We start from the raw sequence: 27,145 nt of genomic DNA, 5'->3' as shown, positions 1-27,145 counted from the left end.
GGATCTAAACTTGAACTTCGCTTCAGATAGCCACAACTGATCTGTGGTACCTATGCAACTGTTACTGGATGGATCTTCATGACTGATTTTTTTTTTCCCTGTTCAAGATGGTTTCAACTCTTTTGCGCATTGAGCACGGTCCCAGTAGGTTGTGATTGTCTCTTCTCTTCCCACTCCCTCTTACATATTCGGGGGGCAGTTGACACAATTCTTGTTGCTTTGAATCCTTCTTGGAAATTGACGTGCTCTGAATACTCGACTATTAGAGATTAATGCCTCTTCTATGGTGAATGCGGGTTGCATTTCCTTCTTTATGTTGCATAAAGCGAACATTGATTTCTAAACACCAAAACCACTGGAAGTTTGAAGTGAAGCTGATTGGTTTGAATGCGGTTTCTGCACAGTTTGCACTCTTTCCGTGGCTGCGATCTTATTTCAGATATCAAATTTAACGGAGCATGCTGGTTTTAATTATCAGTATGCTTTGGAGTAACCTGTTGCTTTAACATCTAAAAAAAAAATTTCCAGTCGGTGTTTGATTACTCTCGAGTCCTGGTGAACTTTAGAAGATAAAATACTCTCCTTAGTGGAAGTTTGACTGGAACTAAGGGGAGGGAGCTCAAGACCACTTGCTTTTAGCTGTGGACCTTGAGGGAATGACTTTTGACTAGGCAGTGTCATCGTAGGGTCGGAAGAAGAAGTCAACTTCCCAAAAAAGTTCTGAAACTTGGAGATCAAGTCTGCAATTTTCAGTTGATAACAGTTTTTTTTAAGGGTCGGAAGAACAAGTGAACTTTCCAAAGAAGTTTTGAAACTTGGAGAACAAGTCTGAAATTTTTCAGTTTATAACACTTTTTTTTTCCCTCCTTTCGGCAAGCCCTTATGTATTCACTGCAACATTTTTGTTTGTATGCAAATGCTTTTAAGGCTTGTGATGGACTCAAAAAAAGTAGAAAAAATTAAGAGTTTTCTCTTCCCTCCCTCTGCCCTTTACCCCCACAGTCCTTGTTGATCTGGAGCGGATGTTAAGATGTGGGATACACTAAACAGTCAAAACAACTTCCTTCTAAGGTTAGACCCTGTGGAAAGCTGGGGTAGCATCTCTATTATAAATAAGCATGGAGTACAACTCCAGCATGAAGTAGTCTGAAGCAAGCTAGCATTGCTCTCTTCAAATTTACTTCTCTTTCCGTCATAGTTAGCATTTTTATTCGTTTTATATTCTGAGATGGAAAGTGCAGAAATTTCATTAGTCGATCTTCCGGTGGGATTCCGATTCAGACCAACAGAGGAGGAACTTGTCAATCATTACCTGAAGTTGAAGATACTCGGCAACAAAATGGTCGAGCTGATAATTCCCGAGGTTGATGTCCATCAATTGCCACCTTGGGATTTACCCAGCAAGATAAATGGTAAGACACCATAAAAACTTTCCCTTCATCCTTCCGAAAATGTGATAAGGTCGTGGTTGGTCCATGCTATTCCCTTTTGGGATTCTGTGCCTGTTGGTTTGCTTCTGTAGTTTGCAAATTTCTACTGTGAATTATGCAGAACTATCAAGTATTAAATCAGATGGTGATGAATGGTTCTTCTTCTGCCGTCTGCAAAATAAGTACCCTCAAAGTAAACAGACTAGAAGGTCAAATGATTATGGGTCGTGGAAGAAAACTGGTGGAACTCGCAAAATCAGGACACGAGACAAAAAGAACATATTAGGTTGGAAGAAAATTTTGGTTTTCAAAAAAAGTGGAAGTCCCAAAAATGCCCAGACCAAATGGGTACTGCATGAATATCACCTAAATGCTCATCTTTTGGACAGCATCCTCACTGACCAGGTACTCAATTTCTTGCTTTTTCTTCCTCTTGCAGAGAACTTCAGCACAAACCATATTTGAACCATTTAAGGATACATATGTATGATTAAGGTTGCCAGATGAATGTTCTCCATTTCAGGAGCTTTAATTTAACAGCCTTCTGATTTCATTTTCTTCTCTGACTTAATTTTTTGGAGTTGAGACTGAGCAGCTTACTTTGCTCTGACTTTTGCTTTTTCTCCCTGAAATGAACTAACTCTTACTTAAACTTCTATTGATTGGTTATCAACTAGCACAAATTCACATAGTAAAATCCCTGGCTCTCTTTTCTTTTTTGTTCTTTTTTTCCTCCCAATCTTGCTGTTGCTATAGCACCATTCACTTTATTTCGAAGTCGAGCAAGGACTCTCTCTTTAGAAGGAGACTTATGAGTTGAATGTGGAGTGTTACCAAAGTTGCTTTCTTGACTGATATTTTACTCTTTGAGATCGCATTTCTTTCACTTGTGGGATTAAATCGCGAATAACATTCAGAGAGCAGTGCGAAGACTTGAATTAATTGTTAACTTTGTCTTGTCTTTCTGTATTAGAGTGACTTTGTTCTTAACCACTTGAAGAAAAACCCTGACGAGAAGGGTAAGAAAAATTCAAAGACTCAGAAGACCAATATAGGTCCATCTAACATGCCTAAAGAGGGCATCATAAGTAGCTGGAACATGCCCGACGAAGTCATCAATGCAAGTATCTCTATTATGCTTCAAGAAGGTGGCAGAAGTATCTGCAACACACCTGATGAAGTCAACAACTCAAGTTGCTCCAATGCAACTCGAGTAACTGCCAAAAGCACGGTACCTGAAGAGATTCCGAAGGTTGGAGGGAGCATCAAAATGGTGCCTGTTAAATATCGTCATAGCATGTTTAGGAAACTAATATTATTCTTGTTTTTGTTGTGACAACAGGAATCTTTTGTAGAAGATGTACAGCAACCACCACTGCCGCCAATTTTCACACCAGAATGCAACTCATCAGGATGTGATTTCTCTGCAACTCCAAAGCCACCCACAGAGAACGGGGAGCAATTGACTCATGATTCGTCGTATCGGGATTTGGCGTCTTATTTTGCTGATTATGAACATCTAGAGGAGATATTAGGGTTGTTTAACTCAGATAGCTAGTTCTAGCGTGACCACTCTGGCATTATGTAAGCCTTTTTTTGGCTAGGTAATTGCTGTGCATCCATCCTCTGGCTTGGATGCAGAGTCTTCTAGGGCTGATAAAGAGTGCCCAAGAAAAGATATTCTCCTTGTTGAAAACAATGCACATGGATCAAATGCATTCATTGATGTACATTATTTGCTTAATGAGTTTTTTTATTTTATTTCATAAGCTGCATAACCAGTTATTTGTTATAGCAGTAGGTGAAATTTCTAAAGCCGAATTTGCCAAAAATATACAAACATTTGTTTGGCTTTTCTCCGATTGGTTGTACATACACATTATTTGTAGGGTTAATACCGCGAAAAGCTTCAAACTGGAATATTTATGATAAATTTATCTCAAATTATTTTTCCGACCACAAAAAATCTCAAATTGGTATAATTGTGACAAATTTATCCCAAATTAATTATTTTGTCCATCAAAAATTTCAAACTGATACACATGTGATAAATACACCCTCCGTTAGTTTCCGTTAAATTGGATTTATATCATAAAAAACTTCAAATTGATACACCTTTGACAAATAGAGGGTAAAAACCTTAAATGTGTACATCCGGCAATTGCCACTTGACATCTAATTTAGTAATTTGACGATAAAATTTAACGAAAACTAACGGAGGATAAATTAGTCTCATTTGTACTAGTTTGGGATAAATTTATCAAAGGTATACCGGTTTAAGATTTTTGGTGGTCAAACAAATAATTTAGGATAAATTTGTCACAAATATACCAGTTTAGAGTTATTCGTGGTATTAACCCTCATTTTTACAAACGAGATGTATTGATTTAGTATTGGATTCATGCCCATTCGATTGAGTGTTGTTGTGATATTATTGTATGTATGTGCCCCTTTTTAATTTTTTTCATTACTCTCGCACTGTTTTACTGTCCTTCAAAAATAAGAAGATGGAAAAGGAAAAGTGAGTGGCGTTACCACCCAATTATGAAATATTAACAGTTCTCTTGGACATGCCCCTTTTAGATCGGTTTCTATTTTCTGTGCAATTTAATCTTTTTGCTTGGTTTCGGTTGTTGATGTTGGGCAAAGGACCACACCCGTTCCTCCAATGACGCAGGCAATCGTTAAAAAATCGGACATGGAAAGACAAGATGGGGAAGAAACTTTAAGAAACAAACGACGGGAAAAGAAAGAAATTTGGGAAGAAAGTAGAAAAGCAATCCACGGTTTTAAATTCTAGAGATTGCAAATTTTTTTTTAAGATAATTTTTTTCCATTCACAAAAGTGATTCGGTTCTGGTAGTTGGAAAAATCAAGTGGGCGAGCATTTGTCCAGCTAGCCGATGTGCTTAGGCTCTTATTTGAGACTGACTTGGTTGGTCACTTCAAATCTTTTTTTTTTCTTTGTTGAAAAGATGACCTCACTCCATATTTTTATTTAAAAATTTTCTCAATATACATATGATAAAGGGAAATGTTTTTTTAACGTAACTGTCGAAAACAATGCAATCTAAACCGTAGATTCACATACCATCACAATATATTTTGCGTAAAGCGCTCATTAATTAGGAGATCGTATGGCCAGAAATAAACCGACAGTATAATCACACTGTTCCTATGATAAATTCGTAAACAATATAGTAAGCAAAAAGGAGTGAATAATGCAGCATGTGAGGGAAAGAATAATCTAACTGAAAGTGCCATCGCATGTGGGTCCCGGAGAAAAAGTGCAACCCTTGGGGCATAAGGCTTAGAACTTCGACAAGAAGTTCCAAAAAGGTTTTTGTTATTTTTCTTTTCCATGTCTCGATCATTAAAGTGTGCAACAGTGTTTTACCCCATCAATATTTTGATGAATAAGCCCCTAAGATAAGATTCCTTATTTGATGGAACATGGGCATCCACGTAATATTCCAGAAACTTTTATACATGATACCTTTAAATTAGTTATGTGTTCATGCATCCATATTTAGGATGTCCGAACTTCATTGGCATCGTCATTGGATCAATCCCCACTCAAAAGGATTCACAAACTTTGCGATTATATATAGAAGTTAATATCGATACTTACTAATGTTGATTATATTTAATTATGAGGGACAAATCACAAAACCTTATAATAAGAAATGCTTCTTATCTCATAAAAAATGATGCACTGATGAAAAATATAAAACCCTAGTTTTGATTTGGCATGTCGAATGAACGTTCTTGATCATGCATGGGTTCTCGCAATCAGCTTCATGAAGTGTGCTACAAAAGATTCAAACATAGGACGAGGGGTCCATTCATCATGAACAGTGTGGCTTTGCCCTTCTCAAGCAAGCCAGACAACTCACTTCTAAAGGAAGGCGAACAAAAAAACAAAGGCAAAAAGAAAATGTGTGCAAAGTAATGTCAGTCAACGAGTCAACGCACGATTCCACCCTATAAATCCACCCACTTGGCCAACGTTAATCCCACCGCTCTTCAAACCCACACTCAGAATCCTAGTCCTTCGGTCCGGTTCTTCTTCTTCTTCTTCTTCTTCTTCTCTCTGCCTGGCGTGCACGAGTTGGGGATCCAAATGGAGGAGACGCTCTCGGAAGTGATGCGCTCACTCCCTCCAGGGTTCAGATTCCATGCCACGGATGAGGAGCTTCTGATTTTTTACTTGAAGCCCAAGATTCTTGGACGACCCGACGAACCCTACTACGACATAATCCCAGAGATCGATGTGTGCGAAATCGAACCATGGCAACTGCCCGCCATGTGCGATCCCATGTTCAACAGGAAGGAGCTGTTTTTCTATTGCCGCGTGAAGCGCAAGTATTCGAACAGCAGGCGCTCCGACCGCACGACTGGCGCCGGATACTGGAAAGTGACTGGCAAGGAACGCGCCATCATGAGCGAGGACACCAACGAGCAGATAGGAATCAAGAAGACGCTGGTGTTCTACATAGGCCGCGTGCCTAAAGGCAAAAGGACCAATTGGGTCATGCACGAATATCACCTAAATTCCAAGTGTTTGGGCGATAATCACGGCGAAGGCGAGGTAACATTTTGGCTCTCATTTATTTGCACAGCGCCATTGGTTATAAATAACATTTGAGACACGATTTTTATTAACGGGTTGTTTCGCTATTACTGATGTTGCTGATGCACATATATATGCAGATGCTGCCTTATGTGGCGTGTCGGATCAAGAACAAGAAAGACAAGAAACTGATGATGGGTCACGCTCCAGCAATCAGCCCTGAAGGCTATTCAAGCGGCCCTTACACATGCACTAGCGATGTATCAGACCCCCCTGGGAATCAGGAAGGGGACTTACCGAGCCTTTGCAACACCCCCAACAATGAAGTTGCTGATGTTCAACCCGAGGTGAGAGACACATGTTTCATGTTGTAGAACTTATTTAGGATCAGACTTAGTTCCGAGTCCCATAGAGCATATCAGAGCCGCAGAGACATATTGGTTTTCCATTGCTAAAGTTCTGATGATTGCATTATCACATAAGCAACACCAGTAGGACTATTTGTCATTTCATACTTGAAAATTGCTTCTGTAACCACAAAAAAAAAAAAATATGTACTTAAGATGGGTTGTTTTATATAATCTACATAAGTTGAATGCAGATGGCACTGACTGTGAGAAAGTCAATGGAGTCGCTCACACAGGATGACTATGTATCAGACCATAACATCGCTCCAACCTATCAGCCACAGGCTGTTTATGCTCAACCAGAGGTGAGAGACACGTGTTTTATGTTGTAGGACTTATTTAGGATCAAGGTCACGGACACTCATTGGTTTTCTATGGCCAAAGTACTAATGATTGCACTATTACAGAAACAATCTCAATCTCAAGGGCTATTTTCATTTCATGCTTTCAAGATTGTTTCTGTGACATACAAAGAAAGATACTTAAGATGCGTTGTTTTATATAGTCTAAATGATATGACCGCAGATGTCGCTGGAAGAGTTAATGGATTTGCTCCCTCCATTGGAGACGGAAAATGACCATGTATCAGACTACATCAACACTCCGGTCTATCAGCCACAGCCAGGAGAGGTGGAAGGATTGTCTCCCTATTTTGACTATGGATACATGCCATCTCCATGCAGCAACTTCGGTTTGGGGTGGGCCAATGTCTGAGACTTCTGTCGATCATGGTATGGAAGGAGTTGTGCGCGAGCATGTGTGGGTTTTTACTTGTTAATGTATTTAGTATTGTGAAGGGAAACATTAGTAGTTTGGTAATTTGTGCCTGTATTAGTTTGAGAGTCGTGCTTTTTATTTTGTTTTCTTCGAGGTTGTGTTCTCTGCTAACTGAGATGTAATTATTCAATACATGTAGCATTATGCCATTCAGGGTACTTCCCTAGCTTTTGTCCTCGTTGATGATGATCCCCAACTGGTGGAGTTAAAGTAGGACTGTCAAGTGATTGGCTGTAATTGGTGTGGAATCTGGAGAGTGGGACAGGTCGGATCTAGGGCTTTTCTCCAAACCATGATAAAAAATAATAATAATTACCAAATCAATTATAAAAAATTTTTATTTACTAAATCAAGTGCCGCTCGGCAGTTATGTTGCTGAACGGTCCCTCGCTCGCGATCCACCTTGCCGAGCGGGCCAAAAGAGCAAAAAAATTGCCCGCTCGGCGATCTGATTGCCGAGCGGGCGGTGCGCATATTTTTTTTAAAAAAATTTTATGCTTGTCGGCAGTCATACTGTCGAGCAAACACTCAACTTTTTTAAAATTTTTTATTGTTTTCTTTGTTAATCATTTTTAAATTTCTTTTAATCATTTTTTATTATTCAATTTGTTCACTGGAATGGACAAAATATTAATGAAATTCCTATATAATACAATGGTCTGTGTTAACGAGCGAGCGAATGGACGATCGAGGTTTCGGAGCAAACGCTCACCCTTTCGCTCGCTTGGTCCGTGGGGTCGAGGCTCGCTCGCTCGTTCGTTTGCTTGCTCGTTCGTTCGCTCCGCGGTCTCGATCGTTCATTCGCTCCGCTGCCTCGATCGTTCGTTCACTCGCTCCGCAGGGTCGAGGCTCGCTCGCTCTTTTGCTCGCTCATTTGTTCGCTCCACGGCCTCTATCGTTCACTTGCTCATCCTCAATTTTCAATTCGTGGCGAACTCTCTCCATCAATGACCTTTCGGATTTAGTTGAAAAGAGAGATTCCACGAGAAATCCATTTGCAACTCATCCTCATCGTCCGACATGGTCGCGCCGATTCCTTTGCCCAAACTTGTTCTTGCAAATAATTCCAATTTACGAAAAAATGTGTTCCTAAGTGAGTCCACTCCATTGAGCACTAGGCATGGCAAGAAAACCACGACACGCAACGTAAACATGAGCGTTAAATTCATAAACACGGTGCGTATGCTCTATTCCGATAGTCCCTTTCCTCACCCTATAATGAGACGAGGATGGCTTGGTTTACTCCAACATGGAATGTACACATGAGCGAGCGAACGAATGATCGAGGCCGCGGAGTGAACGAACGAGTGAGTGAATGAACGATCAAGGCAGTAGAGCGAACGAGGAAGCGAAGGAATGAACGAGCGAGCGAGCCTTGACCCCGCAGACCGAGCGAGCGAACGAACGAGCGGCCTCGATCATTCGTTCGCTTGCTCGTTAACACAAAACATTGTATTATATAGTAATTTCATTAATATTTTGTCCATTCCAAAGAAAAAATTGAATAATAAAAAAATGATTAAAAAAATAAGAAAAAGAAATTAAAAATGATTAAAAAAGAAAACAATAAAAAAATTTTAAAAAAAAGGTTTAGCGCTTGCTAGGCAATATGACTGCCGGGCAAGCATAAGAAATTTTAAAAAAAAAAATATGTGCACCACCCGCTCGGCAATCGGACTACCGAGTGGAAATTTTTTTTACTTTTTTGGCTCATTGTGACAAAGACTGTCGAGCGGCACCTGATTTGGTAAATAAAATTTTTTTACACTTGATTGGCAATTATTATTATTATTTTTTATCTTGGTTTGGAAAAATGCCCTCGGATCTATCAATCAGAAAAGGCCAAAGTAAGAAAGAAAGAAAGAAAGTGAAATCTTTTGACTATCACCAAGCCTTCCAAAGGAAGGCCTTGAAACTTGCGCAGCAAGTGTGAACATTTTGACTTTGGAAGGTACAATCTGACTCCCAAGACCTTCCCAAGGAAGGGCTTTGAAACTTCCTCGACAAGTGCGTGGATATTTCATTCTTTCTTTTTTTTTGGTCCAATCGTGGATATTTCATTCATGTATTGGAATTTCCCACGATTAGCAATTATCACAATCGTGCCAGGGTGACCCGTGATAATGACTGGATGGCCACAACGATTCCGATCCACAAAAACTATTCTAATTAGAATTATCTTTTTTAATTTTGTTCTTTTTAGACAATTAGAACGTGTCTGTCAACTATACAAAATTTATCACATTTTGATTTTTTTAATACTTTTTTTATGAAAAAATACAGAAAATAATTTTTGCTTATTCTTCTAACGCCGAATTTGCCATAAGCATACAAACAGTTTGGCTTTTCTCCTGATTGACTGTACATACAAATTATTTGTATAAACGATGTGTATTGTTTTAGTATTGGATTCATGCCCATTCGATTGACTGTTGTTGTGATGTTATTGTATATGTCCCCTTTAATTTTCTTTTTTATACTCTCACGCACGGCAAAATGACACAAATGATCCCCGAACTTTTATCCAATGTGCAAAGTTGTGACGACCCGACTGTATTTAATTTTATTTTTTTGTTATAATTAACACAAGCGGAAGAAAAAATTCATATTAACATGAGGACTTCATTTATTAAGGTTACACGATACATGATAGGTTCATATTGGGCCGTCACAAACTATCACGTTACAAACAAACGACTACCGCCTAATCCCCCACCAATTATTCAAATTCGCTCTCTTCTTCCGGCCCATCTTCATCGTCCTCAACATCCTCCTTCGTCACTCGCTGCCGCCATTACTATCATCGTCCTATGGAAAAGGAATCGAGCCCACAAAACGTCCATCATATCTAGCATAGATCGACACGAAGCAGTATGGGATCCGTTCCATCCTTAGACTCACGTCAATCCATAGAGTAGACCCAACCCTCACGAATTCTATGTTAGAAAAAGTGGGGTCAGTAAAATGATACACAGACTCCTCAAAGTCCACGAGAGTAACATAACGAGCTATTGGAGTAGCGAGATATGTGACATCCCGAATTTTCACTATACTAGAAATAATTAGAAAGTAAAATAAATCTCCTTAATACGTTCTTTAAGGAACCTTTAGAAGAGGCTATTTCGTAACTTTTTGAGAAAGTTATTTTGAAATTTCTCAAGAAAGCTATTAGTTAACTTATTTAAGAAGTTTTTCAAAAAATTGTATTAGAAAATATAATATGAAGAAATAGTTCTTGAATTTATATTCATAAATCAAATAAAATAGGGAAGTCAATGCTAAGTCAATTGAGTCAACGTCAAGTCAATTTTCTAAATGATAAGAATAAAGTTAATGCTAACTCAATTAAGTTTTTCTAAAAGATAGGAACAATGTCATTTTCAAGCATTTAAAGATAGAATAAGATCAACGTTGCTTTCAAATAATTAATGATAGGATAAGATCAACGTTGATTTCAAGTAATATGATAAGATCAATGTCGCTTTTAAGTAATTAAAGATAGGACAAGATCAGCATCGCTTTCAAGTAATTAATGATAGGATAAGATCAACATCGCTTTCAAGTAATAAGATAAGATCAATGTCGCTTTTAAGTAATTAATAATAGGATAAATTCAACGTCGCTTTCAAGTAATAGGATAAGATCAATGTTGCGTTCAAGTAATTAATGATATGATAAGATTAATGTCACTTTCAAGTAATTAATGCTAGGAAATTCCTGTATATAGGAGTACGATTTCTTCATTCCATCGTCCACCAATCCTTTCCTTTTTTCCTTATATACTATCCCTCTCCCTTTTTACTCCCCATTCTCTCTCACGCTTACCTTCCACTCTTGACCATCCCACCGACGCTGCCGTCACGTCACTTCTCGTCTTGTTTCCTTGTTGTTTGACGCAGGACACCGTAATTCGAGTTCCAGGTAAATGGGATTACTAGTTCTAGGATAGCAATATATGTTTAATGCTTGATGTTGTGTTGCATTGCTTGTGTGCGGATATGTGTGTTACATCACAAATCACATTCATCGAGCATTGAAAAAGGAGATGGATACTTGAATGACGACCAAAGGGGAGTTACCTAGACCCATCGGCGTCGGTCGGATTAGTCTGGGTCCCATTAGGCTGATTCTGTCAGGCTGGAGAAGGCTCGAGCGATCCTTCATCATTTGGTTTCCAAACCTGCATTTTTTATGACAAGAAAAGATGATAAATGGGCATGTGTATGTGAAAGAATGTGTGTGCATAGGAAAATATAAAATCATTGCTTACTCATTATCACCCAAGGAGCGACGGAAGCTAGAATTGGCATTTATACGGGAATTACGAGACCGTCGAAGCGGGGGCCAGAGTTGGCCTTATTGTGAGATTAAGAGACGTCGTTTCCCGTGAAGGTGACAATGCGAACAAGACGTTGTCTTTCCCGAGTGACGTTAGGGCTTACGCGAAAGCATTCCTGGATAACGACCACGAGAGTACGATATTACGAGAATGAGCTAACGAGCACACGGTCCTTATGAGCAATACGAACCACGAGTAATATGAAAGAATCATTGCAGTTGCATACTTGATGTATGAAACACATGACATTCGTTTTACAGTGAATCACATGATAGCTTTGTTTAATAGCATTTACACCACCGCATTGGGTATGGGACAAATATTCCTGTTTTAGACCTAGTGATTTCGTTTCTTGGGCTGCTCGCTCATCACTTCATTTTTCAAGAAACTAAGATGGATTCGCCTTATGCCCCGCTATTTGGATTGCCGACTCATATGGAATGTTCCCAGCATGAAGTCATGAATGTGGAGACTAGTGTCGAAAAGTAGGTGGAAGAATGCTCATGGGTCCCCTGTACAATTTTGATGGACCGTCAAGTTTCCAAGGCGGAGTGACACCTTAGTAGAGTATTCAAGTCGGGATGAGGAAGAGGTCTTAAAAAGTTTATGAAAAGTGTGGAGGGGCGGAGTAACCATTGTTGAGGGTAACCTTTTAAATTTTGATTATACATAACAAGGAAAGTTGGTGTATATTGTAAAATATACTTGAGGCAAATGTGTAAAACTAAGCATATTTATAAATATCTTGAAAATTACTATGTCTGTTAAATTAGGTTAGCTTATATTGTTTTTGCAAATAAAGAATAAAGGTTGGCAGAAAATAATAAATAAATTAGATAAGAGGTAGAATAACGGGGCAAAGGTCCTAGGGTCGTTACAGGGTAGCTATAATTTATTAAGGGTTTAAAAATATAGCAAGAGTAAGCCATAACCCAGCAAATAAAACATCCAAAGATTACAAATCATAATTTAAATTGCGCAAGACACCAATTTATCCAAAGTCATGCATTTTTAGTAAGTTTATCAAAGGAAACAAAATTTGTAATTTAGTGAAATATACTTGCATTTTTTACCCAAATTTTTTTATTTATTAATATTACAATAACGACTTCCAGGATTCGATCCCCGATCATCTTCGGACCTTTTTCATTCCCATACCACCACGCCAAGGCATTGGCGGTGTGAAATAGTACTATTTTCTTTTTATTTAATATCGGATACATGACAATTTATTCAAATGAATAGTCACAGCAGGAATGAATTTCACACAGATGATTGTGTAATGCATTTACGGATATGCAAGCATGCATTTATCTCAACTTTAACCATTTTTCAATTCACATTTCACAGTATTTCTTGCCAAGAACTCACGGACTACATCCGTGCATGACACTACCAAGCTTACCATGCTTGGGCATCTCCAACTTTGGAGGCTTCCTCGATCATACAGAAGGGGCTTCCCAAATAACTGGGGCTCCATCCGGACTCAATCCGATGGAAATTTCTTTGCAATTTATTACTCCATGATCAATGCACATATGTGTTTAAATGATATGTCACATGATCGTGCCACATGTAAATTTATTCAATTTATCACCATTGCCATTAATAATGACATAATCTCATTTAGCAATACTCCTTATCCCAAAGTTGAAATCATGGCAGATTTGGGCCCTAATTGACCACCATGATTAATTCACTAAAAAATTTCGTAAAATTCTCCAAATTCACAGGACGGTAGCTCATTCAATAAGGATCGACTCTTGTTTAAGGCCGTTATACGTTAGACCTACATATTAAGATGTTTTGCCAAATTTTCGTGAACTGCTCCTCCAGGGACAATCTTACGCACCGAACGAATTTTATACTTTATCCCAAGTAAATCAATTCCAAAAATCACCAAATTTTATTACCATGTAGTCAAGACTCAGATCTAAAAATTTCGTGGCAGCTTCCTAGTTAGATCTTATTAAATTTTTCATGAAAATTCATGGAAGTGGCCCCAAATTTCAAACCCAGAAACAAAACTCAATTAGTTAGATTCATGGTCTTGACCTCAACTTAGAGTGCCCCAAAAATTCTCAATTTAATATATGTGTTATATTAGGATATTAGCTCAAACTTTTGTGTTTGGTCTGAGAGTCTCACGGGTCCACAAGAAGAGATACAAAAATATTTAGCCTCAGAGGTTAGATCAGACCCAAAACAGGACATGCAGACCCGAGAGAAAATAAAATAAAAAGTCAGGTATTATGTGTTCCAAAAATTTCCCATTTAATGTATATCATAGTTTAGGATGTTAGGAGTGATCTAATGTTTGGTCTCAAGTCATTTGAAGTTCACAAATGACACTACAAAAATAGTAAAATCGAAAGGTCAGTGAGGTCCCAGTTCAGGCACAGTTTAAAATCATGAAAAAATGAGGGCATTTGGCCGACTATATGAACTTCAAAAATTATCAAACTAATATAAGTTATATTTTAAGGTGTTGTCTTCAAATTTTTTTTTTTTAAGTTTCAGAACATTTGAAGTCCACAAAAATCTGTACAAAAATAGTAAAAACAGAGGGTAAAATAAACTCTTTTCAAGGCAGCTTACTAGATTCCCCTATTTAGTCATTTTCTTTCCATATGAGAACGAAATTTACCATTCATTCATCCATTTACATAACATGCTCCATATAAACTAGGTCTAGCAACATTAAATTAGAAAATGTAATGAAAAAATGTTAGACTTGCCTTGATCTTCAAGAACACCTCAAGAACAACCCTTTCTTCTTGCCACTTCTTGAGAGTGTTTTTGTGTAAGATTTTAAGGGAAATTTTTTAGAGAAAAGTGAGAGAGATAGAGTGATTTTCGTCCAAAGGGGGTGAGGTGAAGAGAAAAGGAATAATAGTTGAGTAAAAGCTTCAATTTTGTCATAAAATCCCATTGGTTTTTATGTGTGGCATGAATAGTGCTCATGAATAGCATTATTAGGTGATAGTACTTATGAATGGCAAAAATGAGGCACAATTTCATGAAATTTTTGGCCATAAGAGAGGTGAAATGTCCATTTTGCCCCCATAAGCTTAATTATGTACATTATGTACATTAAACCTTAGTTTATACTATAATATTAATTTAGCAATTCAATTAGCATAATTTTAGTAACTTTATTATCATATGACATATTCAAATTATTAGAATACTCAATTGATTCTAATATCATATAACATGCTCTTGCTAATTTATCTTAAAGGTTAATGTATACCATAGTCCTTTTAATTGGTTTCTCAATATAATTGACTTAGTAAAAAAAAATTCAATTCACATCATAGCTATACTCAAATGTCAAGGTAACATTTTTTGGGTTTCCCTTCGTACGATAGCTACTCATAATTTTTCACCCTAGAAATTAAGTTCTTATTGCCGATTATAAAAAATAACATGACATTAGTCAATTCTAAGTCAAGTAATCTAATTCTAAATGTTTATAGCCTTTAATTAATTAGGTGATAAAATCGGGATGTCACAAAAGTAGTCTATGAACTTTTAGTTTGACTAATATGGTTTATAAACTTTAACTCGGTGAGCAATGTGGTCCCCGAACTTAATTTCACCCTAGAAATTAAGTTCTTATTGCCGATTATAAAAAATAACATGACATTAGTCAATTCTAAGTCAATTAATCTAATTCTAAATGTTTATAGCCTTTAATTAATTAGGCGATAAAATCGGGATGTCACAAAAGTAGTCTATGAACTTTTAGTTTGACTAATATGGTTTATAAACTTTAACTCGATGAGCAATGTTGTCCCTGAACTTTTAATTTGATCAATATAGTCCTTGAAATTTTGGAACATATTCAACTTAGTCCATGGACTTGAATCAATGGAAGGACTACATTGAACTTCCCCAAACTTTTGAAACATGTTTAACTTAGTCCCTGAATTTGAATCAATAGGAGGGCTACATTGAACATAGACTCTATTGAACATCTTTCTACAATTCAGGGAGCTGTTGAATATGTTTCAAAAGTTCAAAGATCATATCGGTCAAATAAAAGTTCATAGATTATATTTCAAATTGGGTCCAAATTCGTAGACTATTTGTGTCATTATCCCCTCGCGCTGTCTTAATGTCCTTCAAAAATAACAAGATGGAAAAGGAAAAGTGAGTGGCGTTACCGCCCAATTACGAAATATTAACAGTTCTTTTGTATTATATGCCCCTTTTAGCTCTGTTTCTCTTTTTCTTTTTGTGCAGTTTAATCTTTTGCTTGGTTTCGGTTGTTGATGTTGGGCTAAAAAATTTCAATCCAATCGCCCCAATCTTGACAGTCTCGCTCGACTCCCTATTCGAACAGAGACTTCCATGAGCCGATTCATAGAGACAGCGAGAGCAACGGCAAACAACCATGCGAATGGAAACGACACCCGTTCCTCCGATGACGCAGGCAATCGGAAAGAAGCATCAGACATGGAAATACAAGATAGAGAAGAAACTTTAAGAAACAAATGATGGGAAAAGAAAGAAATTTGGGAAGAACGTAGAAAAGCAACCCGCCATTTTAAATTTTAGAGAGTACAATTTTTTTAAAGGGTTAATACCATAGAAAACTCTAAACCAGTACACTTGTAACAAATTTACCTCGAATTATTTTTTTAACCATAAAAAATTTCAAACCGGTACACTTGTGATAAGTTTGCCCCAAACTGGTACATCTGTAACAAATTTACCTTCCGATAGATTTCGTCAAATTTCACCGTTAAAGTGCTAAGTTATGTGATACGTGACAATTGACAGGTGTATCCATTTGAGATTTTTATCCTCTATTTATCACATGTGTATCAGTTTGAAATTTTTTATGGTATTAATCCAATTTAACGGAGCGTAAATTTGTCACATATATATCAATTTTGGGTTTTTCGTGGTTAAAAAAATTAATTTAAGGTAAATCTGTCAAAGGTGTACTAGTTTAGGGTTTTCGGTGATAAAAAAAATAGTTTGGAATAAATTTGTCGCAACCATACCAGTTTGTGATTTTTCATGGTCAAAAAATGATTTTGGATAAATTTATCACGGATGTACCAACTTGGGGTTCTTTTTTTATGGTATTAACCCTTTTTTTAAAGATATCTTTTCATTTACAAAAGTGATGCCGAATCGCCACGGAAATTGGCTAAATAAAAATTAAGAATCGATAACGAGAAACAATCTGTTCACTCAATTGTGATTTATCAAAATCAACGTAAAAATATCCAAAAGTCTATAATGATAATCTCCTTCACTCGAAACCCTAAATACCCTTATATATGGTGCTAACCCTAATTAACCTAGGCAGCACAATATTATGAAAATATCACTCAATCAAGAAATTGCCTAAAATCCTAAAATTATGTAATATTATGCAATATTACAGAGATCGCCAACTTTATTTGCATAAAAAAGTGGCCCGATTCTAGTCGTTGGATAAATCACGACGTGGGCCTTTGTTCTACCCACGTGTTTAGGCCCTTATTTGAGATTGACTTGATTACTTTGAATCTTTTTTGAAATAAAATCCACTCCAAATCTTTTTTTTTTGTTGTTGAAAAAATAACTTCACCCCAAATTTTTATTTAAAAAATTTTCTCAACATACATATGATAAAGGAAAATGCTCTTTTTACAATACTATTAGAGATATTACAATCTCAACCGTAAATTCACACACCATCAACCCGTGTTTTGTATAAAGCATACATTGATTGGGAAATCGTGTGGCCAGAAAAAAACTAACAGTACATTCACTTTGTCAGGCTAATAGCTCGTTATGATAAATTCGTAAATAATATAGTACGCAAAAAGGAGTGAATAATGAAACATGTGAGGAAAAGAATAACCTAATTGAGAGTGCCATCGCATGTGGGTCCCAGAGAATAGTGCAACCCTTTGGGAACAAGGCGTAGAACTTCAACAAGAAGTTCCACAATGGTTTTTGTTATTTTTCTTTTCCATACGAGAACGCTAATAGTCTAGTCTCAATCATTAAAGTGCGGTACTTTCTTTTCTCCCCACCCGCCAATATTAACGCAATAAAACAACGCGATAAGATTTCTTATATGATGGAACACTAGAATTCACATGAAATTCCAAGAACTTCTATGCACCATTCCTTTAAATTAAGTCTATGTTCATGCATGCATGTTTAGAATATCCGAGCCTCGTTGGTGTCCCTCTTGAATTATTATCCGTTCTAAAGGGTTCATAAACTTTATGATTATACAGCAGTGAACATCGATACTTCATAAATCTTTATTGTTTTTAATTATTAGAGGCAAATCGCAAAATCTTACAATAAGAAATGCATCTTAACTAATAAAAAAATTTCTCCGCTAATGAAAAGTATAAAACCCTAGTTTTCATTTACGGGTTGAAAAAAAGGTTCATGCATGGAGAGAGAGAGAGAGAGAGAGAGAGAGAGAGAGAGAGAAAAGCTGATTAGACTTTGGCATGTCTTATGAACGTTCTTTATCATTCATGGGGTGGTTCAGCACTCAACTTGATAAAGCATTCTAAAACATATTCGAACATAGGACGATGGGTCCCAGTCATCATGAACGGTGTGGTTTTGCACTTCTCAAGCAAGCGAGACAACCACTTCTCAAGGAAGGGGAACAAAAAAAAACCAAAGGGAAAAAGAAAATGTATACAAATTACGAAGTCATGTCAGTCAACGAGTCAACGCAACATTCCACCCTATAAATTGCGCGCACTTGGCCAGTGTCAATCCAGCCGCTCTTCAAACCCACACACAGAATCCTAGTCCTTTGGTCTTCTTCTTCTTCTCCCACCCCTCTCTGCTTGGCTTGCGCGAGTTGGGGATCCAAATGGAAGACACAATCTCAGAAGCAATGAGACCCCCCCTCCCTCCAGGATTCAGATTCCATGCTACTGATGAGGAGCTCCTGATTCTCTACTTGAAGCCCAAGATTCTCGGACAACCCGACGAGCCCTACTACGACATCATCCCGGAGATCGACGTATGCAAGTTCGAACCTTGGGAGTTGCCCAACGTTGTTGGTCACATGTTCAACAGTAAGGAACTGTTTCTCTATTGCTGCGTGAAGCGCAAGTACTTGAAAAGCAAGCGGCCCGACCGGACGACAGCAGCTGGCTACTGGAAAGTGACCGGCAAGGAACGCCGCGTCATGAGCGAGGACACCAACGAGCAGATAGGAATCAAGAAGACGCTGGTGTTCTACACTGGCCGCGTGCCTAAAGGCGAAAGGACCAACTGGGTCATGCACGAGTATCACCTAAATTCCAAGTGTTTGGGCGATAATCACGGCGAAGGCGAGGTAACATTTTGGCTCTCATTCGTCTGCACAGTGCGATTGGTTATGAGTAACATTTGAGACATGCTTTTTAGTAACGGATTGTTTTCCTATTGCTAAAGTTGTTCATTATATTTATGCTAGATGCTGCCTTATGTGGCATGTCGGATCAAGAACAAGAAAGACAGGAAACTGAAGACGGGTCATGCTCCAACAATCAGCCCTGAAGGCGATTCAAGCAGCCCTTACACATGCACCAGCGAAGTGTCAGACCCCCCTGTGAATCAAGAAGTGGACTATCCCAGCTTCTGCAACACCCCCAACAACAACAATGAAGTTGCTGATAACCAAGAAGCTCTTGATGCTCAACTTGAGGTGAGAGACACGCCTTTTATGTTTGGTATCTGATTTAGTCCCAAGTCATATAGAGCATTTCAAAGTCACGGAGACTTATTGGTTCTCTATGGCCAAAATACTAATGATTGCATTATCACATAAGCAACATCTGTTTGGACTAGGTTCATTTCACAATTCAAGATTGTTTCGATAATCTCTATGTTCTGAATGTAGATGTCACCGGGAGGGTTAATGGACTCGCTATCTCCATTTTGGGCACTGGATGACGATCTATTATACTACGCCAACACTCCAACCTATCAGTCACAGGCAGGAGCCGAGGAAGAATGGTTGTCCTTCCTAGATTTCTCAGAAAACAACAATGGGGAATGAGTTTGACTATGGATATATGCCATCCCCAAACAGCAATTTTGGGTTGGGGTTGGGGCAATGTCTGAAGACTTCTCTGCTATGCTATGACAGTTTGACGGTGATTGATCATGATCTGGAAGGAGTGTGCGTGGTTGTGTGGGTTTTTACTTGTGATGTATTTAGTATTGCTGAGTGTGGCTTTTGGAGTGAAGGGAAACATGTGTAGTTTCATAATTTGTGCTTTTCCTTGTATTTCAGGTTGTGTTTTCTGTTAATTAAGATGCAGTACTTCAATAAATAGTGTTATGTTCTTCAGGGTATCTCCCTAATTTTTGTCCTCATTGACGGTGATCCCAAATTGGTAGACTGGAAGTTGGACTGTCAAATGATTGATGTAATTGGCAGAACGATTAATTGAATGCTGTGGAGGGGAATCTGGCTGAGAAGTGGGAGTGGGACAGATGGGATCGATCAGAAAAGGCCCAAAAAAGAAAGAAGTAAAACTCTATTGGCTTTGACAGGGATAGAATCTAACTTTTTCCTAGACTTCCAAAGGAAGGCCTTGAAACTTGCTCAACAAGCGCGAATATTTCATCTTTTTGACTTTGGCAAGGTCGAATCAAACTCCGAGACTTCCAAAGGAAGGCCATTCAACTTCCTCAACAAGTGCTAATGTTTCATTTGGGTTTAATATTTTGAGTTGGGATAAATCTCACTCCCGACTGTCGGACAAACCATGCTGAGAAACTTACATAAATACATATTTTAATCACAGAATTACAAATAAATGAACATACATAACATTCAGACTCGGACAAATTCATCTTTAAGGGAAAACACGAATCTCAATGGCCCTTTGTAGAAAAGGCGACAGACCTCCTGGGCTTGGCCATTTTAGCGAGGTGTTTGTGCTCATATACCTCCTCAATTGCTGAGCCATCCTACCAATGGTATTTAAGGGTAGTTTTCGCAACACAGCATGCTATGCAAATAGTTTTCTTCTTGCTATTAGGGAGCTCTACGAGGTTAAAAATCTTCCAAACATTGGGTCGTTATCAAATTAGGTTTCTTGCAAATTGAAAGACAGAAAATATTGTACACAGAAATGGGGATTTTTTTCCTGAGAAGTTATAGAAGAGTTATAAGTAAACAAAAAATGGATGAAAGTGAAAATGAGAGGAGGACTGGGAGGAGTAGAATCATGCGGAACAATCAAGTAAAATGTGACTGTTTGGCCAAAGGCTTTTATTTAAAGCGTGGCTGAACGGACACCGAGTCACTGAATTTTTGGCAAAATAAGTATATTTCTCCATTTTTCATTTATTATGGAATTCCCGTGTATGCTCTGCTTTTATAGATTTCTATAATTGTATGCAACACAAACTAATAGTAAATGTACGACATCAAAATTAAATATTATGACGACATGACCATGTCTACCCCGAATCGGATCATGCAAATGGGGGATGAGCAAGGCAGACTAATAGAATCGAGAATCGCTCGAATTGGACCAAACCAGCTAGTTAGGTCCGATTCTGTCCGGTTTTTGGTTCCTAAAATGGGTAGTCCGATTCCCAGTTTCTCGGACTGCCAGGCAATTTTGGGATTAGAATTCAACTCTTATAATTAAGTACCCAAAATCTTTTCAAAAGCCAGTAGAAAAAGAACACAAACATGAAAAATACTCCTCTAGAAACATGACATAAAAAAGCATGCATATATATAACGGGGCTTACCGGTTCCATTTGATTGTCTCAAAACCAAACCGGTCCAGTTCTAGGGACCTCCGGTATCGTCCCTGGTTCCGGAAATTAGAAACTTAGACCACCAGTTCGATTTCGATTCCGAGGGAACTGGCCATACCGAAAACCGGCCGCCCCTAATGCAAGTCTCTTACTAAAAACATTAATTCGATGGTCACTATTAAAAAATAGAAGTGATAATCCCTGCATCCTGTTAGTCAAGTTAGCATTATCGTTTTCTGGAAAATAAAACTATGTAAACTCTTTTGGGGAGGCAATGTGGAGAAGAAGAACAGTCGGGGATGAGCGTCAAGCAGCCCACTAGATCAAGACGTCGTCTTTTTTCTTGCGTCTTGGGGTTGTTCGAGATTCATTACGACCCAATACGATCCCTGACTCACTCGTCAATCTTACTTGGGATTGAGTTATGTCGACGCGATTTCTTCTCGAAATCACAAGTAATGATTGACGAGTCCTTCATGGGTCCTATTCTCCAACATCCAAATCCATTCTTTCTTTGCCTCGGTCTCGGTGGGAAGGTGAAGCAGTTGCAGGTAAAGATCGAGTTCGATCTTTCTCGTTCTGGACTTGTGCAGTTTCCCACTCGCATGGAGTGAGTTTGCGGATCTCTGCTTTTCTAGGAGGGTTTCTGTTTCGTGTTCTTGTAGCGGTAGCTCCGAGGCTGAATTGGATCTAACTTGCACGTTGCGATATGTTCCGAAAATCTAAGGAAGATAGCAAATGTTACCTGGGAGCAGATGAAACTTGAGATGTTATTTCAACCCCGAAATATCAATCAATATGCCTCATTGTTTCTGCTTTTTGTCCCTCAGCCCTGTCCAGAAAGATTAGTCAAACCTTGCGTTTGGAAATGCTGCTTTTTTCATTTTCGGACCTCTTGATTTGTTTAAAGAAAAGAGAAACCGTAAAAGTATGTTGGGCTTATGATAAACTTGAAGTTCGCTTCAGATACCCACAACTGATCTGTGGTACCTATGCAACTGTTGCTGGATGGATCTTCATGGAAAATTGACATGCTCTGAATACTTGACTATTAGAGATTAATGCCTGCTCTATGGTGAATTTGCAGGTGCATTGCCTTGTCAGGTTGCATAAAGTGAACATTGAAATGAATGGGGAAAAAGATTGGATGGGTGATGTGTTAATTCACTATGAAGGCGATTGAGGCATCTCTCAACACTATGGCGAGGAACTCTGTATACTCTTAGCTCTCGTGTAATTATTGTTCCCCTGATTGCAGCATTTGTTTAGAGAAATAAGGGAATCACTTCCCCAAGTGCAGCAACTGGCCAGCCTCCTTCATTTACATCGTAAGATGGCTATGACAATGGCTCCAGGTAATGAAATATTTCATCACATAGCGACACTTTTCTAAACACCCAAACCATCAGAAGTTTGAAGTGAAGCTGCTTGATTTGAATGTGGCTTCTGCACAGTTTGCACTCTTTCCATGGGTGCGATCATATTTCAGATATCAAGCTTAACGAAGCATGCTGGTTTTGCTTATCTTTATGCTTTGGAGTAACCAGTGGCTTTAACATTTAAAAGTTGTCGAGTCAGTGTTTGATTGCCTAGATTATTTTGTGGCTTTTCCTTTGTTCTTGTTTAAAGATTACGCTAATCTGTATCAGGGTGCTTATGTGTTGTTTTGTAGGAGCGCTGCGTCACGGGCATATATCTTTTAGTCCTGAAACCTAGTGAGCTCCTATCATGCAGTAAAAAATTTAAAAGAATAAGAACTGAGCATGGATAACGAGCAAATTTTGATTATTTCAGTCCTGAAAATTTTACTGGAACTCCTAAAAGATAAAATACTCTCCTTAGTGGAAGTTCGACTGGAACCAAAGCGAGGGAGCTCAAGAGGACTTGCTTTTAGCTGTGGACCTTGAGGGAATGACTTTTGACTAGGTAGTGTCATGGTAGGGTCGGAACAAGAAGTCAACTTCCCAAAGAAGTTCTGAAACTTGGAGATCAAGTCTGCAATTTTTCAGTTGATAACATTTTTTTTTAGGGTCGGAAGAACAAGTGAACTTTCCAAAGAAGTTTTGGAACTTGGAGAACAAGTCTGAAATTTTTCAGTTTAGAACACTTTTTTTTTTCCTCCTTTCGGCAAGCCCAAATGTATTCACTGTAACTTTTTTGTTTGTATGCAAATGCTTTCAAGGCTTGTGATGGACTCAAAAAATGTAGAAAAAAATTAAGAGTTTTCTCTTCCCTCCCTCTGCCCTTTACCCCCACAGTCCTTGTTGATCTTGAGCGGATGTTAAGATGTGGGATACACTAAACAGTTAAAACAACTTCCTTATAAGGTTAGACCCTGTGGAAAGCAGGGGTAGCATCTCTATTATAAATAAGCATGGAGTATAACTCCAGCATGACCTAGTCTGAAGCAAGCTAGCATTGCTCTCTTCAAATTTACTTCTCTTTCCCTCATAGCTAGCATTTTTATTCGTTTTATATTCTGAGATGGAAAGTGCAGAAATTTCATTACTCGATCTGCCAGTGGGATTCCGATTCAGACCAACAGAGGAGGAACTTGTCAATCATTACCTGAAGTTGAAGATACTCGGCAACAAAATGGTTGAGCTGATAATTCCCGAGGTTGATGTCCATCAATTGCCACCTTGGGATTTACCCAGCAAGATAAATGGTAAGACACTATCAAAACTGTCCCTTCATCCTTCCAAAAATGTGATAAGGTCATGGTTGGTCCATGCTGTTCCCTTTTTGGGGTTCTGTGTCTGTTGGTTTGCTTTTGTAGTTTGAAGATTTTCTCCTGCGAAATTATGCAGAACTATCAAGGATAAACTCGGATGGTGATGAATGGTTCTTCTTCTGCCGTCTGCAAAATAAGCACCCTAAACGGACTAGAAGATCAAATGATTATGGGTCGTGGAAGAAAACTGGTGGAACTCGCAAAATCAGGACACGAGACAAAAAACACATATTAGGTTTGAAGAAAATTTTGGTTTTCAAAGAAAGAGGAAGTCCCAAAAATGCCCAGACGAAATGGGTACTGCATGAATATCACCTAAATGCTGATCTTATGGGAAACGTCCTCACTGACCAGGTACTCAATTTCTTGCTTTTCCTTTCCTCTTGCAGAGAACTTCAGTGCAAACCATATTTGAAGCATTTAAGGATATATTTGAATGATTGAGGTCGCTAGATGAATGTTTCCATTCCAAGAGCTTTCAGTTAACGGCCTTCTCATTTCATTTTCTTCTCTGATTTAATTTTTTGGTGTTGAGACTGAGCAGCTTACTTTGCTCTGACTTTTGCTTGAAATGAACTAACTCCTACTTAAACTTCTATTGATTGGTTCTCAACTAACTCAATTTTACATAGTAAAATCCCTGACTCTCTTTTCTTTTTTGTTCTTTTTTTCCTCCCAATCTTGCTTTTGCTATAGCACCATTCACTCTATTTTGAAGCCGAGCAAGGAGTCTCTTTAGAAGGAGACTTATGAGTTGAACGTGGATTGTTACCAAAGTTGCTTTCTTGACTGATATTTGATTCTTTGAGATCGCGTTTCTTTTTCTCGCGTGATTAAAACGTGAATAACTCTCAGAGATCAGTGATTAGACCTGAATAGATATTTTACTTGTCTTGTCTTTCTGTATTAGAGTGTCTTTGTTCTTAACCACTTGAAGAAAAACCCTGACAAGAAGGTTAAGAAAAATTCAAAGACTCAGAAGAACAACACAGATACATATAGCATCATGCCTAAAGAAGGCATCAGAAGCCGCTGTAACATGCCCGATGAAGTCGACAACACAAGTATCTCTATTGTGCTTCAACAAGGTAGCAGAAGTATCTGCAACACGCCTGATGAAGTCAACAACACAAGTTGCTTCAATGCATTAGCAACTGCCAAAAACACAGTACCTGAAGAGATCCCGAAGGTCGGAGGGACCATCAAAATGGTGCCTGTTAAAGATCATCATAGCATGTTTAGGAAACTAATATTATTCCTATTTCTGTTTGGCAACAGGAGTTTTTAGAAGAAAATGTAGAGCCGCCACTGCCGCCACTTATCTCACCAGAATGGAACTCATCAGAATGTGATTTCGCTGCAACTCCACAGCCACCTACAGAGACCGGGGAGCAATTGAACACAATACCTGCCAACGCATTAGTAACTGCCCAAAACACAGTACCCGAAGAGATCCTGAAGGTCGGAGGGACCATCAAAATGGTGCCTGTTAAAGATCATCATAGCATGTTTAGGCAACTAATGTTATTCCTGTTTCTGTTTGGCAACAGGAGTTTTTAGAAGAAAATGTAGAGCCGCCACTGCCGCCACTTATCTCACCAGAATGGAACTCATCAGAATGTGATTTCTCTGCAACTCCACAGCCACCTACAGAGACCGGGGAGCAATTGACTCATGATTCGTCCTATCAGGATTTGGAGTCTTATTTTGCTGATTATGAAAAGCTAGAAGAGATATTAGGGATGTTGAACTCAGATTAGCTGGTTCTAGCTTGTTTGCTCTTCCGAAGAAAGCATTATATAAGCTTTTTCCGGCTAGGTAATTGGTGTGCATCTACTGGCTTGGATACACTCCTCAAGTGCTTGATAAAGAGTGTGCCCATGCTGTGTTCGCCTAAGAAAAAATATTTTCCTTGTGGAAAACAATGTATATGGATCAGTGATGTACGTTATTTGTTTAATGACTCTCTCTCTCTCTCTCTCTCTCTCTCTCTCTCTCTCTTTTAAATAAGCTCCATGATGAGTTATTTGTTATAGCAGTAGGTGAAATTCCCAAGGCAATATACAAACAGTTGTTTTACTCTCCTACAAAAATAACAAGATGGAAAAGGAAAAGCGAGTGGCGTCGCCACACGATTATGAAATATTGATAGCTGCGAGAACGGTCTTGGATCTGCAAAAATAAAAGGTGACGTTCTTGCGACTGCAAAACAGAAGACGACACCGTGTGGGCCGAACATTGAGAGAATTCGGGCACGTTTGGTAGCGTTCATGTTCTTTTCATTCTTGTTCTTTTATTCTCCAGAACAAAAAAAATTAAATCTGTTTAATAAAGTCAGTTAATTTTTTTCGTTTTCAAAAACAGAACAGTAATTAAGGAATAGATTTGAAATAATAATAAAAAGAAATTTTTTAACTTCTATGTTTTCGAGAATAAAATTAAAAAACATATATTTTTACTCAGGAATTGTTCTTGTTACGTTGATAGTTCAGTGTCACGTTATCAGGCAATTGCCCGTAGACAAAGTTGTCAATCCCAGCTATCTTGTCAACAATTGCTCTTTGTTTTTCACTTTACAAAAAGTTCTCTTCTGAAGCAAGGGAAGGACTCCGCACTAAAGACAGCGATCAGTCAGGGGTCAAACCAATGCTTTCGGTATAGCATCCGAAAACACCATCTATAGAATGCTCAAACTAGTCTTTTGAAGGTCACTCTCTGCTTCAGACTCATTTAGCCACGAAGTTACTAAAAATTGAGTTCGAGAGTGAAGTTGTCAAAGACCCAAGAATGTCCTGCCCCCCATTCCCCTTGATTTCTTCTATGAACAAATGCACAAATTTCTGCCTGTAGGATACAGGTTTCGCCCCCACCGACAATGAACTTGTCAATCACTACTTAAGAGGACAAACATTCGGATACAACGCTGAACCCTGCGTTATTCCAGCGATCCATGGCCTGTACAATATCGACCATTGGAATTTACCTTCCCCGTTCGGAGGTAAACGTGACATTCTCTTCAAGTTACTCTGCACCCTGTTTTGAGAGAGAATTTACCTTCCCTGTTATGGCTTTTGATGAGCTTGTGTTGTTTTTATGGTGGGATTGTGTGGGAAATGAAAGGCCTTTTAGTTC

The 27,145-nt window shown here is 38.4% G+C and overlaps 5 protein-coding genes and 1 long non-coding RNA gene across 13 annotated transcripts in view; 5 read left to right on the top strand and 1 right to left on the bottom strand.

Moving 5' to 3' along the window:
* Window positions 1-19,852, top strand: part of LOC115726603 (NAC domain-containing protein 83-like) — a 52,742-nt gene extending 32,890 nt beyond the window's left edge. Inside the window, exons 1-4 of one of the 3 annotated variants that reach the window (XR_007197019.1) lie at window positions 18,309-18,850; window positions 18,971-19,201; window positions 19,397-19,644; window positions 19,675-19,852. Coding sequence is in view for 2 of the 3 variants with exons in the window: in XM_030657974.2 (XP_030513834.1) it covers window positions 18,380-18,850; window positions 18,971-19,201; window positions 19,397-19,555 (861 nt within the window). In the remaining variant the exon portion in view is untranslated. Of the gene's footprint in view, window positions 1-18,308; window positions 18,851-18,970; window positions 19,202-19,396 lie in introns of those variants that run through there. The other 2 variants (XM_030657974.2, XM_048273099.1) reach the window with 2 other exon arrangements.
* On the top strand, window positions 570-25,724 carry LOC115727706 (protein NTM1-like 9). 6 transcript variants are annotated; one of them, XM_048273094.1, is made up of 5 exons: window positions 766-1,071; window positions 1,282-1,412; window positions 1,552-1,835; window positions 2,404-2,682; window positions 2,773-3,189. In XM_048273094.1, exons 1-5 carry the CDS (start codon window positions 1,031-1,033, stop codon window positions 2,986-2,988), a joined length of 951 nt encoding a protein of 316 aa, XP_048129051.1. In that variant the 5' UTR covers window positions 766-1,030; the 3' UTR covers window positions 2,989-3,189. The 6 variants fall into 6 exon arrangements, 4 of the variants coding, with proteins under 4 accessions (XP_048129051.1, XP_048129052.1, XP_030513833.1 ...); XM_048273093.1 differs by having other exon boundaries at window positions 1,014-1,071; window positions 1,229-1,412; XM_048273095.1 differs by having other exon boundaries at window positions 770-1,412; window positions 2,431-2,682.
* Window positions 2,054-24,708, bottom strand: LOC125312982. The gene is made up of 2 exons (XR_007197022.1): window positions 24,607-24,708; window positions 2,054-2,085 (listed from the first exon to the last, which is right to left on the bottom strand). It is a non-coding gene; the product is annotated as an uncharacterized LOC125312982 (long non-coding RNA).
* LOC115727705 (protein NTM1-like 9) lies at window positions 5,513-7,248 on the top strand. Its single transcript, XM_030657972.2, has 4 exons — window positions 5,513-6,021; window positions 6,144-6,350; window positions 6,605-6,715; window positions 6,936-7,248. Exons 1-4 carry the CDS (start codon window positions 5,554-5,556, stop codon window positions 7,122-7,124), a joined length of 975 nt encoding a protein of 324 aa, XP_030513832.1. The 5' UTR covers window positions 5,513-5,553; the 3' UTR covers window positions 7,125-7,248.
* Window positions 21,579-23,070, top strand: LOC115727713. Its single transcript, XM_030657982.2, has 3 exons — window positions 21,579-21,830; window positions 22,538-22,627; window positions 22,952-23,070. The coding sequence occupies exons 1-3, from the start codon at window positions 21,579-21,581 to the stop codon at window positions 23,048-23,050; spliced, it is 441 nt and encodes a 146-aa protein (XP_030513842.1). The 3' UTR covers window positions 23,051-23,070.
* On the top strand, window positions 23,522-25,964 carry LOC115727712 (NAC domain-containing protein 14-like). Its single transcript, XM_048273098.1, has 5 exons — window positions 23,522-23,606; window positions 23,764-23,947; window positions 24,090-24,367; window positions 24,924-25,202; window positions 25,564-25,964. The coding sequence occupies exons 2-5, from the start codon at window positions 23,764-23,766 to the stop codon at window positions 25,771-25,773; spliced, it is 951 nt and encodes a 316-aa protein (XP_048129055.1). The 5' UTR covers window positions 23,522-23,606; the 3' UTR covers window positions 25,774-25,964.
* Window positions 25,965-27,145: the final 1,181 nt, after the last annotated feature.

The sequence above is a fragment of the Rhodamnia argentea genome, chromosome 11 (genome assembly GCF_020921035.1).
Source record: "Rhodamnia argentea isolate NSW1041297 chromosome 11, ASM2092103v1, whole genome shotgun sequence".
Taxonomy (NCBI): domain Eukaryota; kingdom Viridiplantae; phylum Streptophyta; class Magnoliopsida; order Myrtales; family Myrtaceae; genus Rhodamnia; species Rhodamnia argentea.
The sequence above is the reverse complement of the archived record's forward strand: the minus strand, read 5'-3'. Positions and strand labels throughout refer to the sequence as shown.

Bases quoted from the DNA above. Each gene is read 5' to 3' on its own strand.
- LOC115727713 (XM_030657982.2), top strand. From the start codon at position 21,579: ATGAGCGTCAAGCAGCCCACTAGATCAAGACGTCGTCTTTTTTCTTGC. The intron at 21,831-22,537 runs GTAAAGATCGAG...CCCTGATTGCAG, and splicing joins GGAAGGTGAAGCAGTTGCAG to CATTTGTTTAGAGAAATAAG. The intron at 22,628-22,951 runs GCTCCAGGTAAT...GTTGTTTTGTAG, and splicing joins GTAAGATGGCTATGACAATG to GAGCGCTGCGTCACGGGCAT.
- LOC115727706 (XM_030657973.2), top strand. From the start codon at position 1,229: ATGGAAAGTGCAGAAATTTCATTAGTCGATCTTCCGGTGGGATTCCGA. The intron at 1,413-1,551 runs GTAAGACACCAT...TGAATTATGCAG, and splicing joins TTTACCCAGCAAGATAAATG to AACTATCAAGTATTAAATCA. The intron at 2,683-2,772 runs GTTGGAGGGAGC...TTGTGACAACAG, and splicing joins TACCTGAAGAGATTCCGAAG to GAATCTTTTGTAGAAGATGT.
- LOC115727712 (XM_048273098.1), top strand. From the start codon at position 23,764: ATGGAAAGTGCAGAAATTTCATTACTCGATCTGCCAGTGGGATTCCGA. The intron at 24,368-24,923 runs GTACTCAATTTC...TTTCTGTATTAG, and splicing joins GAAACGTCCTCACTGACCAG to AGTGTCTTTGTTCTTAACCA. The intron at 25,203-25,563 runs GTCGGAGGGACC...GTTTGGCAACAG, and splicing joins TACCTGAAGAGATCCCGAAG to GAGTTTTTAGAAGAAAATGT.
- LOC115727705 (XM_030657972.2), top strand. From the start codon at position 5,554: ATGGAGGAGACGCTCTCGGAAGTGATGCGCTCACTCCCTCCAGGGTTC. The intron at 6,351-6,604 runs GTGAGAGACACA...AGTTGAATGCAG, and splicing joins TTGCTGATGTTCAACCCGAG to ATGGCACTGACTGTGAGAAA. The intron at 6,716-6,935 runs GTGAGAGACACG...ATATGACCGCAG, and splicing joins CTGTTTATGCTCAACCAGAG to ATGTCGCTGGAAGAGTTAAT.